Source organism: Semicossyphus pulcher, unplaced genomic scaffold (genome assembly GCF_022749685.1).
Source record: "Semicossyphus pulcher isolate SPU_LCO1_2020_fin unplaced genomic scaffold, fSemPul1.0.p SCAF_18, whole genome shotgun sequence".
Classification (NCBI taxonomy): domain Eukaryota; kingdom Metazoa; phylum Chordata; class Actinopteri; order Labriformes; family Labridae; genus Semicossyphus; species Semicossyphus pulcher.
Window position 1 is genome coordinate 19,168,374 of NW_027211691.1, and position 15,990 is coordinate 19,184,363.

The 15,990-nt window shown below is 42.4% G+C and overlaps 1 protein-coding gene across 1 annotated transcript in view; it reads left to right on the forward strand.

The window, feature by feature from the left end:
- Positions 1 to 13,702, forward strand: part of slc4a2b (solute carrier family 4 member 2b) — a 38,684-nt gene extending 24,982 nt beyond the window's left edge. The window contains exons 7-23 of the mRNA XM_069667698.1: positions 216 to 352; positions 2,315 to 2,495; positions 2,585 to 2,720; positions 4,260 to 4,461; positions 4,548 to 4,656; positions 4,758 to 4,942; positions 5,863 to 6,079; positions 6,159 to 6,365; positions 6,520 to 6,668; positions 6,826 to 7,020; positions 7,423 to 7,641; positions 8,702 to 8,791; positions 8,898 to 9,064; positions 9,258 to 9,511; positions 9,603 to 9,772; positions 9,996 to 10,169; positions 11,611 to 13,702. Coding sequence (XP_069523799.1) covers positions 216 to 352; positions 2,315 to 2,495; positions 2,585 to 2,720; positions 4,260 to 4,461; positions 4,548 to 4,656; positions 4,758 to 4,942; positions 5,863 to 6,079; positions 6,159 to 6,365; positions 6,520 to 6,668; positions 6,826 to 7,020; positions 7,423 to 7,641; positions 8,702 to 8,791; positions 8,898 to 9,064; positions 9,258 to 9,511; positions 9,603 to 9,772; positions 9,996 to 10,169; positions 11,611 to 11,691 — 2,873 coding nt within the window. The 3' untranslated portion in view covers positions 11,692 to 13,702. The remainder of the gene's footprint in view (positions 1 to 215; positions 353 to 2,314; positions 2,496 to 2,584; positions 2,721 to 4,259; positions 4,462 to 4,547; positions 4,657 to 4,757; positions 4,943 to 5,862; positions 6,080 to 6,158; positions 6,366 to 6,519; positions 6,669 to 6,825; positions 7,021 to 7,422; positions 7,642 to 8,701; positions 8,792 to 8,897; positions 9,065 to 9,257; positions 9,512 to 9,602; positions 9,773 to 9,995; positions 10,170 to 11,610) is intronic.
- The last annotated feature ends 2,288 nt before the right edge of the window (positions 13,703 to 15,990 follow it).

The following is a 15,990-nucleotide window of genomic DNA, read 5'->3' on the forward strand; positions in this document are numbered from 1 at the left end:
CTCTACTCTCTGCTGAGGGACCACAGAAACAAAAGCAAACTACCCTCTGTGACGCGGTGGGCTAAGATCTGAACCTTTAAGATCATTCGTGCATGCTTATTGCTGCAGAGTGAAAAATTGTGCAGCCTGTGAACTATTTTTTCGTGGTTTTATACCTTTCAAACAATATTTATTGAATTGTCTTCTCATGTCGCTTCTCCTCTCTCGTCCATCAGGTCATCGTTTTGAAGATGTTCCTGGCGTGCGCAGACACCTGGTCAGAAAGAGCACCAAGGGACAAGTGGTGCACATTGGCAAGGACCACAAAGAGCCGACCACCCGCAGCCGTAAGCAGGACCGAACCCCACACGAGGTGAGACATTACGCTGGACGTGCATCAATTAATGCTACACCAAGTTTAATGTTTGTTTTCAGCCTCATCAGTATCTTAAATTTTTAAATCTTCATTTCCAGGTGAATACATCCATTTATCCTGTTAAACTTACATGTACATAATAACATGTCTATATTCACCCTACCAGCCAGCATACAACATACACACCAATGCGTGCTTTCACTTCTACTGTTAACAGTTTACACATTCATTTTCTTATATATGCTCACATCACATAAATTAAAATTAAATGTTCATTCACAATACATTTAAAAGACTGGGCTGAAAGCCTGTAGTTTTATTAAAGGCACAATCTGGATCCTAATGTAAACGACACTCAAGTCCTCACGAAAAATCAACAGTCGGACGACGACGATTTAAACTCAAATCTGTCACCTTTTTCAACATATTTACTCAAACTTTAGACATAAATTGTGACAACAAATAATAATAACTTTATTGATATGGCAGCTTTAAAAACAGCTGTTGCAAGTGCTTTGACAGGCAAAGCCAAGCCAGGAACTCAGGAGGATAACAGAGTAATCAGTCAATAGGGAGGTCGAACAGAGCAGTGTACAAAATTCAACAAAAGGCAAGAACACAAGAAATCAAATGATAAAACTGCTTAAAAACCCAGAATCACAAAACGGACGGATATGTTTTAATGTGTCGAATAAATTGTACAAAAACGTGCTGCTAAGGAATTTTTTAGCTCGGGGAATGTTTGGAAAATAGGCAGATAAAACATGGCACGTTTTCAATAATCAGGAAATCAAATGCTGCAGTTTAAAACATTAGTCTGAAAAATTCACGATGCAGCAGTTTTAATTCACTTTCAATTTAAGGACATTTTTTAAGGGAGAACAATCTTATTTCCTACTTTAGACTTTACTTAATTCCCCCCAAAATCTGACCATAACTTGCAGCAAGTCCTGGGAAATGTTTGTCTCACATGCAGCGCTGCCGTCTCTCTCTCTCTCTCTCTTGTGGATGGGAGCGGGAGGGAAGGAGACAATTAAAAATGAATGAATGAGTTCTTTCCTTTCACACAGGAGAGGAAAAAAGAGGGGGGAGAGGAGGAGTGTAGGTAACAGGACACCGGGAGCTCCTGAGAGAGGGAGAGCTATGTTTTATTAACACACACATTCTCATACACAGCTCTGAGCGCCCCCCCCACCTATCCAGCAGCCCCAGTAAACAACAGGTCCCTGTCAGGTGTGTGATGAGGAAGGGTTACCTGTGCGTATGTGTGTAAAAGCGAGGCTGTATCAGTGTTTGAGTCCTCTCCTGCACCGTCTCGCTCCTCCAGTCGTTACCGGTGGTTGTGTACCGCTCCGCCTCGCGGCTTGAAGGCGTCCTGCTGGACGTGGGCTCGGGTCAGATGGCTGGGTACCAGAAGGTGAGGCTGGGTGACCGGCCGGCGTCAGGTTTGACCCGTGTGAGCGTGACTTCACAGGCATGCTGCAGGGGTAGTTTGGCACAGGAAGATGAATGAAGCCTGGTTTTTTTATTGGTCCTCATTTCACAGGAGACTCTGACTGACCAGCATGGTGTTCAATGAATAACCTGTCGACAGATATTTGATGCTGGGAGAGCTGAGAGAAGCAGATGATTGTCTCCCTTTGGCTTGTTTTGGCTGTTTGTCTGTATTTTTATGCAGTCGAACATCCGGCGTAATAACACGGACCGTGTTTCTGATGTGTGTGTTGAGTGAATTTGATAAATAACTTGGTATCCTGGTAAGAATGGAGTGTTTCTGTTGACATGCAAAATGCTCCACTACAGTCTCTACCACTAACCCAAGTTGTTTCAACTGCCCAAATACAAAGTTCAGCGGTTGCAAAATAAATATTTGACATATGCTAAAAGTGCATGCTGTTTTTTTGGGACAGTGCGGATGTTCTGTATCATATCTCACCTGCACCTGCGTGCTGTTCTCAGGTTTTCGTGGAGCTGAATGAGCTGACGATGGACAAGAACCAGGAGATGCAGTGGAAGGAGACGGCTCGATGGATCAAGTTTGAGGAGGACGTTGAGGAGGAGACCGACCGCTGGGGGAAACCTCACGTGGCCTCGCTGTCTTTCCGCAGTTTGCTGGAGCTCCGAAAAACCATCTCTCACGGTAAATTTATTGTAGTTCCTTTTAAGCCTAGAAAACAGCACTGAGCTAAGTATGTGAGTTTCCCAATTTGTGTGTGTGTGCGTGCACAGGTGCGGTGTTGCTGGACCTGGACCAGAAGACCCTGCCTGGCATCGCCCACCAGGTGGTGGAGCAGATGATCATTTCTGACCAGATCAAAGCTGAGGACCGAGCCAACGTCCTGAGGGCCCTGCTGCTGAAGCACAGGTCAGGTGCAGAGCGAGGCTGCAACAAACCTGCAGTGAAACTAAGTAACCTTTTAAGGCAATGTCGGCTCCAGTGATGATCTGCGTCTTTCCATCACTACAACAGCTTGTCTGCTCTTTTAGATTTGAAAACGTTTCTTTTGAATGTCTTTAGTACTTCAAGAGACAGTTTTTGTTATACCGCAGACAGACAATTGACTGAAGAGTCAGATTTAAGTGGCAGATATCTTGTCAGTTGGGAGCAGTTGCCATTTCTTATCAGATACTCACTGACATCCCGTTTTTCAATAGGGACCCATTTATTGTCAGAAGTCTGTGCATCTCCCAGCAATGTGCAGCGGAATCAGCTTTTCTATACAAATAATAATAACTTTATTGATATGGCATCTCTAAAAACAGCTGTTCAAAGTGCTTTGACAGGCAAAGCAAAGGCAGGACCTCAAGAGGACTACAGAGTAATCAATCAATAGTGAGGTCAAACAGAGCAGTGTACAAAATTCAACAAAAGGCAAGAACACAAAGCAAAAGGTCAACAAGAATAAAAGCAAATAAACGGAATAAAAGCAGTAAAACAGGCAGATGATAAAAGGCAGCCAAAGCAATCAAGCAATAAAAATAAAGAGATAAAAGACTAAAAGCAATAAAAGGTTATAAAACAATTGTAAGAAGACGACATCACATCAGAGGAAATCTAAACAGATAAAAAGATTTGAAACAGTAAGACAAATAAAAGATAAATACATAAAAGCAATTAAGGACAGTAAGATCACATCAAAGCAAGTCTGTAAAAGTGAGAAGTGGTTTAAAAGAAGGCAGGTCGCTCCTAAGTCGAGGGGCCCTGACGGCAAAAGCACGCTCACGTTTAGATTTGATCCTCGAGTTTGGGACGACCACAAGGGCCCCATCTGAGGATCTAAGAGCGCGAGACCCAAACGAGCTTTAAAAGTGATCAGTAAAATCTTAAAGTCGATTCTAAAACGGACAGGAAGCCAGAGGAGGGAAGCAAGGATAGGAGTCCAGTAAGAAGCCGAGCTGCTGCGTTCTGGACCAGTTGGAGGCGAGAGAGTGATTTTTGGGGTGATGCAAAGATCCCAACCTGCAGAGGAAATAAAGACTGGAGTACACTGATGTTTGCTTTAGTAGTGTTTGCACTTTTAAGGCTGTAATCAATTATATGGCATAAGAAAGAAAGAATGTATGTTTGTCTTTTTCCTTCTTTGGGCTTTTTAAATATGAGGAAGAAGGAAAAATCACTTCACTAACATCAGTATTGAGGCTGTAACCTGTGACGAGCTTCTAAGCTGGCTTTTCTTCATTTTAAGAGGTAAACAGACAATCATGGTTGTATATGATGTCAATATACGAGGACCTACACTACATACTTTTGATCAGAGCATTTAAACGTCCTAAGTACAAGTCTAAGGATGAGTAGTGATGAATCCGACTGCCGCATACTTGCTGCTGCTAGATGGCTTCACTCCTGGTCACTGCCTCTCTTCCTCCTCCTCACCCTCTCTCTGCCTCTCGCTGCCTCCCATAGTCACCCGAGCGATGAGAAGGAGCACAGTAGCCCTTTCCCCAGGAACATCTCCGCAGCCAGCCTGGGCAGCCTGATCACACACAACCACAGTGCCAATCACACCCATCAGCCAGAGCCGTCGGTGACCGACCCACTCATGGGCACTGTCCACGCGCAGGGGGAGACGGACACCCGCATAGACGTGGAGAAGAACGAGGTGCAGGTGGGTCAAAGTTTATTCCTTATATCCCAGCTACTTCTACGCCTCATGATCCTGATTTTGCTTTTTGTATTGCTTTCCATTTGCAGCAGAAGGAGCCGCCCGTCGTGTATGGTATGCATCGGTCCAAATCCAAGCATGAGCTGAAGCTGCTGGAGAAGATTCCTGAAAATGCCGAGGCCACTGTGGTCCTTGTGGGTGAGTTATCTCCCACTGAAGCCTCGAAAACTTAAAATCACTTCCTCTTACTTTTCATTCTGTCTGGGGCTGATTTAATGTTGTGTCCTGCCGTCCATCAGGCAGCGTGGACTTCCTGGAGCAGCCCACCATGGCGTTTGTGCGGCTGCAGGAGGCGGTGGAGCTGGAGTCCGTCCTGGAGGTCCCTGTGCCGGTCAGGTTCCTCTTTGTGTTGCTGGGACCCCCGACCACCAGCATGGACTACCACCAAATAGGACGCTCCATCTCCACGCTCATGTCTGACAAGGTAAGAAAAACCCAAATCACATTTTACAGTTACATCACGCAAACGATGAAACACACCAGATTATTATGAGTTATAAAGAAAGATTTTTTGTATGCTATTATAGGTCTAGTCCAGTCTTAGTGACCAGTATAGAAAGGGAAGTAAGATAAAATAGATGGTTGTCACATTAACCTGAAAGCAGGCCTGAAAACAAGAGTTAAACAATTACAGTTTGGAATATGTTTGGAGGTAACGAGTTGGTCGCCCTCATGCCTATTTTTGGTTATACCAGCTCCAGTCGTGTTTTAAGACATAAAATGCTCTGCTTGAAATATTAAATTGTGTCTGATATGTTTTTTCTGCAAAATACATTTAGTTACCTTGTAAAAATCCTCCCAAGGCATCCCCTCCTTCCCCCTCATTAAAAATTCCCAACTCTGCATAGGCCCCGCCCACTACGCACATTTCCAACTGCCCCCTCCGTCGCAAAAACAAAACACGTCTTTGCCATTGTTAAGTGGCAACGTGTTGAAACTTAGCTAGCTTGAAATGTAGTAATTAGCAGTAACGTTAACGTTAGCAGTCAGTAGTGAGTTAGCAAAAATGACGATGATGGTTACAGCTGGCTCGCGTGTCGCCGAAGTGGTTGCCATAGGTTACACATAATGATATGCATAGCGTCACCCCGTCCGTTAACTGGATTGGCTCCTTAGGTTTGTGACGTCACAAACCTGCCAATCTGAAAACGTGTTGTTCAGCCTGTCCTTGGTACACTGCAGTTAAAAAGCAGACAGGCCCAGCCGTGGAGATGACTGCTGATGTTGTCCCTGATATGTCTTGTAGCACATGAAGAACACCACATGGAGACGTTTACAAGGTTAAACACTTGATTTTCACTGGAGGGGGTCTTTAAATTTCTTTATATCTGAATCCCCATCCAGCAATTCCATGAGGCAGCCTACCTGGCAGACGACAGGCAGGACCTGCTGAACGCCATCAACAGCTTCCTGGACTGCAGCATCGTGCTGCCGCCTTCAGAGATGGGAGGAGACGAGCTGCTGCGCTCTGTCGCTCGCTTTCAGAGGGAGATGCTGCGCAAGAGGCAGGAGCAGGGGGTCAAGCTGATGGCCAAGGAGCCTAAAAGCCTGGAAGAAAAAGGTAAACGTGCTCTCATTTATAAGACATGAGGTGTTATCAAAGAAGTTTCAGTTGCTGACATGCTCTCTCCGTCACACAGAGGCCCTCCTCACGCCGCTGAAGAAGTCCGACGACCCCTTAGAGCGCAGTGGTCGTCCCTTCGGCGGCCTGATACGAGACGTGCAGCGGCGTTACCCAAAGTACCTCAGTGACTTTAAGGACGCCCTGAACAGTCAGTGCATGGCTGCTGTCATCTTTATCTACTTCGCTGCTCTCTCTCCAGCCATAACATTTGGAGGCCTGCTGGGTGAGTTAACCAGGAGTAGAGTTACGGTGGATTCCCAGCTCATCATCTCGCATGTCAGACCCCTTTATATGCTTTGTATTGATGTACTATTGTTGAAACTTTAAACCTAATTGATGTTCATTACGGTGTTAATCTGTTGTCTCTCTGTTGCTAGGTGAGAAGACGGAAGGCCTGATTGGTGTTTCCGAGCTGATTGTGTCGACAGCAGTGCAGGGTGTGATCTTTTGCCTGCTCGGAGCGCAGCCGCTGCTCGTTGTGGGCTTCTCCGGACCCTTGCTGGTCTTTGAAGAAGCCTTTTACAGTGTAAGTTGATAAAGAGTAAATCAGATCACTAAAAACGGAATCTAAATGGCTGACAATTTCAGAGCCTGTCAGATATGAAAGTAGGTTTATAAGGGACTTCCTGTTGTGGAAATGTTCCTGTGGGTGACGATTGTTTCTCGGCTCTCTGTCTTCACAGTTCTGCAAAGCAAATGACATGGAGTACCTGACGGGCCGCGTCTGGATCGGGTTCTGGCTCATCATCATCGTGATCGTCACGGTGGCCTTTGAGGGAAGCTTCCTGGTCCGCTTCGTCTCCCGCTTCACCCAGGAGATCTTCTCCTTCCTCATCTCCCTCATCTTCATCTGCGAGACCTTCATCAAGCTCGGCAGGGTACGCCTCAGACTTGGAATAACAACTCCTCATTAAGAAAAAGTTTTTGTTGGCACGCTGCGGGTTCACGTCCGCGACACTAAACTGAACAGACTAATCTTTGGACGATATTCAAACCTCGGGGTCGAAATGAGTATGTTTTTCTAGCAAGTGCACCTGAAATCTTTTGAGATTGATTGGCCCTGAGAGTTTATTGGATTAAGAGTTTAAGTATTTACCAGGCTTGAGATTTTGGAGAGTTTGCTTTTTTAGTTTATGGCACTGACTTGAAAGGCTTAATCTCATTTTCCAGGAAGTGTGTTTGCGCTACATATTGAGTGACAAACTTTTATCTCTCCTAGAAGCATGCATGTGTGTGTGAAATATTATGAATTTATTTTAACCCTCTGTGTCGTCGGGCAGATTTTCAAGGAGCACCCGCTGAAACGCTGCTCCCTGGACAACAACACGGGCAACGCCTCGGCAGAAAGTATCACGGTGGTTTTAAGCAACAGCACCTCGCCTGTGGCGGTCCGAGGGGAGCCCAACACCGCCCTGCTCTCTCTGGTTCTCATGGCCGGAACTTTCTTCATTGCTTTCTACCTGCGCAAGTTCAAGAACAGCGCTTTCTTTCCTGGAAGGGTGAGGAGCTGCAAAATGAAGCCTAAAATACTAACCCCCAAATTTGATTGGACTGCCTCGAACCTTAAATTCAAATTCAAAACAACTTTATTAATGCCTCTTGGGGCAATTGATTTGGATACAGCTTGTACATAAAAGACATAGGAAAACACAGCGACATACAGACAACAATATATTATACATAAGAGCTAAAAATAAGAAATAAGATCTAAAATAAAAACAGCTACTGAGTAGACTGATTAATGAATAGACAATCTTGATTAAAGGATAAAAACTCTAAGAAATATAAAAACGCATCATCCAGCGGAGGCCAAGGAGCTCGCTAAACTACACTTCCTCAATCTAGGACGCCCGCCTCTGATGTCATGTCTCGTTCAAAATCGTCAGGTTTGAAATGTAGACTGCAGACCTGAAGATTTTTTAGACGATCCACCGGTATATTCTCGTCGTATTTCGGATTCTGTCCCGCTCTGAGCCGTTGCCTGCAGCGAAACGGTAGTATTTCACTCCAGCGTCTCTCGCTGGGCCGTTCCTTTCAGAGGGAGGGGCGCAATGCACGCTGGGTGTTGTAGGAATGTAGAATGGGCGAAACCACGAGCTGTTTGGACAACTTTCTCCACAGCTATGCGACACTTTCAAATATTATTGCTTCTATCGATTACAGAGAACACAGGCTTTGAGTGACAGCGGCTTCTTCATGAGCTGAATTGCTCCTTTAAGTCTTAGTGCTAAGCTAAGAGGCTGATAGCTGTTGCCTCAGAGAGTAGCTTTATTTTGTCCCAAAATGTTAATCCTCTAAAACTATTTAAGCCAACAGATGACAAATTGTTGTGTCAACCTACAATATATTTAATATTCAAGAATCGATATAACAGTGTTTTCATTAGGTCCATTTTAGAGTGTGTTTTAATTTCACAATTTCCATCAATCCCCTTTCCTGTGATGTGATTAAAAGCTTCAGTAATCCATAATACAGATTCATAAATTGTTGGCTTATTCTTACATATGGTGAATGATGAATTGAATGGTGTTCAAACTGTCACATTTCTGTGGGTTTCAGTTTCGCAGGATGATAGGAGACTTCGGCGTACCGATTGCCATCCTCATCATGGTCCTGGTGGATTACAGTATAAACGACACATACACACAGGTAGGACTCAAATTCTGCCACTTAATCATGACCTTTGGTTTCATGTTCGTATTAATGTCAAAGATTCCTTTGTCGTAATCCTCATTTCTGCCGTCCTCTCGTCCAGAAACTGAGCGTCCCTCGTGGTTTCTCTGTGACGAGTCCCACCAAACGAGGCTGGATCATCAGTCCGCTGGGTTCAGACGGTGAATTCCCCATCTGGATGATGTTCGCCTGCTGTTTGCCCGCTCTGCTGGTTTTCATCCTCATTTTCATGGAGACTCAGATCACCACGTGAGTGAGGTCACATAACACGTGAATATCATCATTACATTATGAAATAGTTTACATTAAAGCTGTAACTTTAATCTCTGAAACTGGTGTAAAAAGTTGGATTATAGTGTTACACTTGATAGCAGTAAGAAAGTCATTCATCACAATGAATATATGATGTACTACAACACTGCTGGTTGACTTCCTCCTGCAGCCTGATCGTGAGTAAGAAGGAGCGCATGCTGGTGAAGGGTTCTGGTTTCCACCTGGACCTGCTGCTCATCGTGGTGCTCGGCGGCAGCTCGGCTGTGTTCGGCCTGCCGTGGATGGCCGCCGCGACCGTCCGCTCGGTGACCCACGTGAACGCCCTCACCGTCATGAGTAAGGCCGTCGCCCCCGGAGACAAGCCTCGCATACAGGAAGTGAAGGAGCAGAGAGTCACTGGACTCCTGGTGGCCATCATGGTTGGTAAGTATCACACTTTAAAATCTCATTCCTGCTCTTTTTTCCACTGTAAATGTTATATATGGCATTAATTCCCCTTTTCTTCTCTCCACAGGTATGTCTATTGTGATAGGAGACCTGCTGCGTCAGATCCCCCTGGCCGTGCTGTTTGGTATCTTCCTTTACATGGGTGTGATGTCCCTGAATGGTATCCAGCTCACAGAGCGGATGATGCTGCTGCTTATGCCACCAAAGTATCACCCTGACCACACCTACGTTCGCAAGGTGAGAACGGGGAGTGAAATTCTGTATGTTAGGTTGAAGAGATGCTTGTTTTTTCATCATTTAACGGGCCTCAAGTGTAAGAAATAAGACTTAAATGATTGAATGACAAATCAAGTCGTCATTTCAGCTCTTAAAAGTGTTAAAACAGTCTTCACTATAATTATTGTGAGCACCAAAATGTGTGTGGATGAGAGTTGAACCGAATAACTTCTGTTTCCTGCAGGTCCGTACGCTGCGTATGCATCTGTTCACCTGCATCCAGCTGGTGTGTTTGGGCGTCCTCTGGGCTGTCATGTCGACCCAGGCGTCTCTGGCTTTCCCCTTCGTCCTCATCCTCACAGTGCCTGTCAAGATGTTCGTGCTGCGCCGCATCTTCACCGTCAGAGAGATCGCTTGTGTAAGTTAACCAGGGTTTACCAGCACAGTTAAAAATCCTTCACCAAATCACTTCTGTAGCAGCGTGCTCGCAGATTTACTGACATTGATAATATTGTACATTTACAACAAAGGATAGTTTTCTATACACTTGAATTAATGCTGAAAGTTTGGTAACATTTAGAGCAATAGTCAAGTCTTTTTTAAGGTTAAACAGGGTGTTGCTTTCTTCCCACAATACACAAATGATACATCTTCCTTTAAAGCTCCTGTGAGGAACTTTCTGTTAGTGTTGATTTTGGCGCCCCCTGTGGACAAAGCCGTACCTCTTATCTCTATGCTGATTTCGTCCTGTACATGCTTAAGTGGTGGTTTTTAACAACAAAATCTCCACCTGCTTTCTTTAACAGTCAAAATATTTGCCCTGGAAAATGTAAACAAATGCAGCGTGCAGTTTGTCTGACACCTACCCCCCCCACCAGCAGCTTCAGGCATTAAAAATAACTATATAGAATTAATCAATCTTGTTGCTGATGGTCTGGTTTGCTTTTGTAGCTCATATAGAGTCATCAGAGTTAATTTCAGTCTGTTACAGAACCAGCGAAAAACTCCTCACAGGAGCTTTAATATTTCATATCATACTACATTATGTACAAATACTAAAAGATACCATACTGTATTTTACTGCCACTTTTATATCAGGCCTTATATTGTAATATATGCTCGTATACCTTTTACTTCATATCATACTGTATTATTTCATACTGCAGAAGTTGCTGCTATTAAATATCCATACATGTCACTTTGTCCCATAACTGTCATTTTAACTTGTCACTTCCTCCCACTTGTATAACAGCTTCAAAAGCCTCTTATTTTATTTGATCTATTCTTATTCTTATAGTATTTATTTACATGCTATTTTGTTTTTGTGCTGCTGAAGCAGCCGCATTTCCCTTCTTGGGATCAATAAAAGATTATCTTATTGCAGGGGTGCCCAATCCTCCTGGAGAGCTACCTTCCTGCATGTTTTAGGTTTCTCCGTACTCTAACACACCTGATTTGAATGATGTGCTCGTTATGAACCAGCTGAAGCTGCTCAGGGGATTGATAACGAGCAAAACATTCGAATCAGGTGTGTTAGAGTGCGGAGAAACCTAAAACATGCAGGAAGGCGGCTCTCCAGGAGCAGGGATGAGACCCCTGTCTTATTGTATCAGCAGTTTGAGAAGATTTCACATTCATTAATTAATTGTGCTCAATCAAGTATCAAGCAGAGATATTTACAATAAACCTAGCTGGATTTTACCTTCAAAAGGATTTTAATTTATAAGGCATTCTGGGAAATGTAGGACATTTATTTAGCAACTAAATGCCAATTGACTAGAAATTTCGTCTCCTCTTTATAATGTAAAATTAGAAACGTTTGAAATTTGAACCCTTTCGTCTCTTTTTTCTTCCTCCAGCTGGACGCGGATGACGCCGAGCCGAAGTTCGACGAGCGCGACTGTCACGACGAGTACTCGGAGATGCACATGCCCGTGTAACCCGCTGCAAGCCCTCATATCACCACCGAACTCCTCTTAGCGACACCTCAACATGTCAAGCACACTACCAACCAACGAGTCCTTCGAAAGCCGAAACACTCACAACCGGACTCCACATCACTGTGCACCGCTTCTTAGAATCACTGAGACGTGAAGGTACGGTTTGTTCGAGGCCGGGTTCGTTCAACTCTAATTAAGTAGCTTTTCATCAGATTATTTGGGCTCAAAGAATTAATTAAAACCGAGGAGATCCAACATAGATTGTATGTAGGCTTTTTAAAAACGTATATTTCAGGGGACAAGAGATTCCAAATCAAATAATCTCGAGCTCATGATTAAATTAACATAGATAGATTCATAAGATTAATTTTAGCCCTGAAAGGTTGCTCTGATTCACATTGAATATGTGGAGGATATATGGGATTTATTCTTTTATATTAACATGCTGAGTTACTGCTATACTAGTTTGTCGCTTTTTTTCATGTTTTAAGCTCACAAAGCGCCTTATGAAGGAAATAAAAAGGTATACTGAGAGGTCCTCATTCTGTCTTTATTAGACAGCCGATCACTTTACCCGCCTCTGAAAGCTCGTAGCACTTTTTTAACAGACACCAAATCAGAATAAAGACTGTATTTTATGATTATTTTATCTCATAGCGTCCACCTTAATCCCTTAAATATCAGTGTTGCTTAAGTGTGCTTCTTAAATGACTACCTGTGATTGGTTTTTAGTCTGTAATAGTCTAACCGTACATTGTTATGAACTCAAACGCAGCAGTTTAGATGATGCTTTTATGTCTAATCCTGTACCTGCAGTAAGTTAAGATCACCAGCAGAGGGAGATCTTAGGATAATGTACCCAAAAAAATACAGTACATGAGCACTGCAGTGTCCTATTACAAAAATGCAATGATGTAATGTTTTGTCTCACATTTTATAGTAGAAAATTACCACAGTGGCATAATAAATATATACTCTAACTGTCTCCACACATGTTTAGAGCACTAATGTAGAGTTTTTTGTGGTCTCACTTGGTGTGATGGATTTATGGGAGTCACTGTAATTTATTGGTTTCTTTGTCCAAGTGCCAAATGTCTGCTGTAAATAGTTTTGTGATCAGATAAATAAGCTGCAGTCCAGCCATCTCACATCTCCTAACATCTCTGTTAGCCTAAATTAACCAAATTTCACAGCCTAACATTCCTTTAATTTATCATAATTTTGCATCGACTATTTGTTTAAACATTTCATTCACGCTCACGTGAACTTGGTCGACCAAATTTTCCACACAAGCCGTGTAGACAATCTGCATCACTGAGAGGGAAGGATTTTAAATAATATATGTATTTCTTTTTGTTTTGTGTCATGTTGTATCAGTGTGACATGGATTGGTTAAAGCTTTGACTGTGTCAAATAATTAAAATTTCTCGGTCCTCTGTTACTCTCAAGCGTGTATTTCAGACACTACTTCCCCCCTCTGAACTCCCCCATGTCAGCCTGACCGATGCTGTGATCTTGTGCCTGTTTGCTGTCACAAAGGTGCACAAAATCAAAGTGCCTGTGGGACCATGAAGTGATCCGCTACAAGTGTGTGTTGTGTTTGTAGAGACAAAAAAGGTGTTACAGTCGTCAAAGAATAGCTGCACTTTTAGGACGCTCATGAATCAAACATCTCTCCATTATTTATCTGCTGCAATATGCAATACGTCACAGAGCCTTTTTGCTGTAATGCGCACACACACGCACACACACACACACACATCTTGCTGCATCATTGCCGTGGAAAATGAAGGGGATGTTAAAGGAAAGTAGGCAGTGGAGTTCAGTGTCAGTTTCGTGTTTGCTTATTGTGCCTGTGAATGAAGTGAAGGTAGTCTGTGTAAGCCAAAGTATCTGTCAAAGTCGTGAAATGCTGATACGATTTCTTGTTCCATTTCAAAAGCAATACACGGTCCAAGGGACTATTGCTGAGGCTCCCTTGTGCATTGATGGTTAAAATATTGATGACAAATAAAAGTTATTTTCTATTTATCCTGGCTGCTGTTCTGTCATGTTTTCTTTGTATGTAAGAAGAAATCAAATTAATGAAGAAAAGATCTTGCCATTTTAATAATGTCAATGTAGAAAACAAGCAAATTTTCTGCAGTGAAAATTCAAACTACACAATATGCTGCAAATCCAAATTACAACATAATAAAACTATCAAAAACAAAAATGTAGAGTGGTTTAGCTCGGTGGGTGGAGCAGGGGGGTACGCTAGGAAGCAGGATCAGCAATTATCGAGGAAACTTCATGGTTAACTCCGGGTTTTTAGTTATACGAAGGCGGTTCACTTCTCATTGGGGTATATCGCCATGGTAATTTCCGCTCCTACATGTCACCTGCACTGATGCAGGTTGTATTGGAGATAACAGATCAACCTGAACTACACACCACCTACTGACCAATCAGGTCTTTTGATTCAGGAGCTTTGAGAGCTGATTGTAAAAGGGAGGAGGGAGAGCAGTAAAACACTTCCGCTTTACCGTCTTGTCAGTACCTTAGTACCCCTGGCACGATGCCAACAGTAGTCGGCAAGAAGAGGGAAGACGCTTTTAACTTAGCTAATGCCAGCAAACTTGACAAAATGAATGGAGTGGATTCCATGCTCCAGCACAGGTTTGAAACCCTTAATTTGGAGGAGAAATTTGAATTAAAGCGCAACGGGATATTGTCATCAGAGATCTGTTGTGTCATATATCTCTTTGCTAGCTTGCAGTAAAAGGTAGCCTACTCACATATCGGCACGTTTCTGCATAAAATACCAAGCCTTTGGTAGTAAGCTTTATGCACGTCGTGTCACTCTTTGTTTTTGATGCAATGCCCGCCACTGTCTCCTTTTCCCCTTTTTTTCTAAACACCTGCATCTTTTATTCTCCCAATAATCATCAATATGCAGAGTAACAATAACTCACACACTCCAACAGTGATGCCGTTTTCAAATAGGCCTACAGCCTTACGATTAATTACTTTCATATACTGATGCTGAAACGTCCATAAAGCCCATTAACTAGTCCACTTTAAAGGGAGCCCTTTAACTTTTGCATAGTGGCGATTTGTCCTGTTATCAACTAACATAAGTAAAAATTTAAAATCAAACCGTCACCCGGTGCTCAAACTACGAAGTTCTTTCAAAACAAAAGCATAAATAAATACTCTTCTATATTATTTATAATAAAATATCTTCCTCAAACAAAATAACAAATAAAAGTCTAAATAATCAAATATTAATAAACTTAAAAAGGTATCATATGGAAAGTGTTACCTGCAGAATAAACTTAAATCTATCAAAATAAAAGCAAATAGTCCCAAAATAAAATAAAAAGTACCTAAAAATTAAAGTCTTGATTTCATTAAGTAACTTTGCAACACTGATAACAGGCTGACTGGATAAAACTTGAGAATGTGAGAATGTAAAAACTCGCGTGCGTACCGAAAGGCCGTGCAGCGTTCCATGGTTGCCATGGTTTGTCTCCAGGTGCATCACTTATACCAAATCATCATTATAACAAACTCAAGCGGTCGGACAGCCACGATAAATATTTCTGAAGTTTTAAAGCAAGATATTTTCGGAAACGTACTCTTCAACTGAGGATTTTCTTCATCCCGACATCAACTACAGACTCCAGAGACCGACTACAACAAAACAACAAAGTTTCGTCATGGAAAATGTGAGATTTTAACTTTTTGACGACCTTACGTGTTTACAATATGATGCAGACTGTACCGGGAATATTTAACCCTCCGTTTAATAATGAGAAACACTTTACCTGAAAGAAGCAAATATTAATAATGCTTTTGTTTTTTATACATCTCATTTATAAACATAATATTATACTGTGAATGTAAGTGTAGCCATGAATGAAACTACTTGAACTTGCTTTATTACCTGACAAAATAAGGTTTTAAGCCCGTTAAAAACCTACTCAAACACAGTTATCTATCATAATGTTGTATTTGTACTGTAAATGCGCTCGTAAGTCTTAAGTAATCGAAGAAACTTAATTATGTAATTTCTAGTCAATCTGAATGTGAAAAACTACCTGACCGTAAAAAAAAGACATTATATAATGTTAAGAGGCCTTTTTTTCAATTGAAAACATGTTTGTTTGTTCATTATTATTTTTTAAATTATATAACATTAAATATGTATTTTCAATTAGCATCCCATGCTAACAGTACGTGTTAGCATGCACTTAGCAACAGTGGCGAAGAAAAACATCTTTTTGAAATATGAACATTCTCGTACATAAACAATAG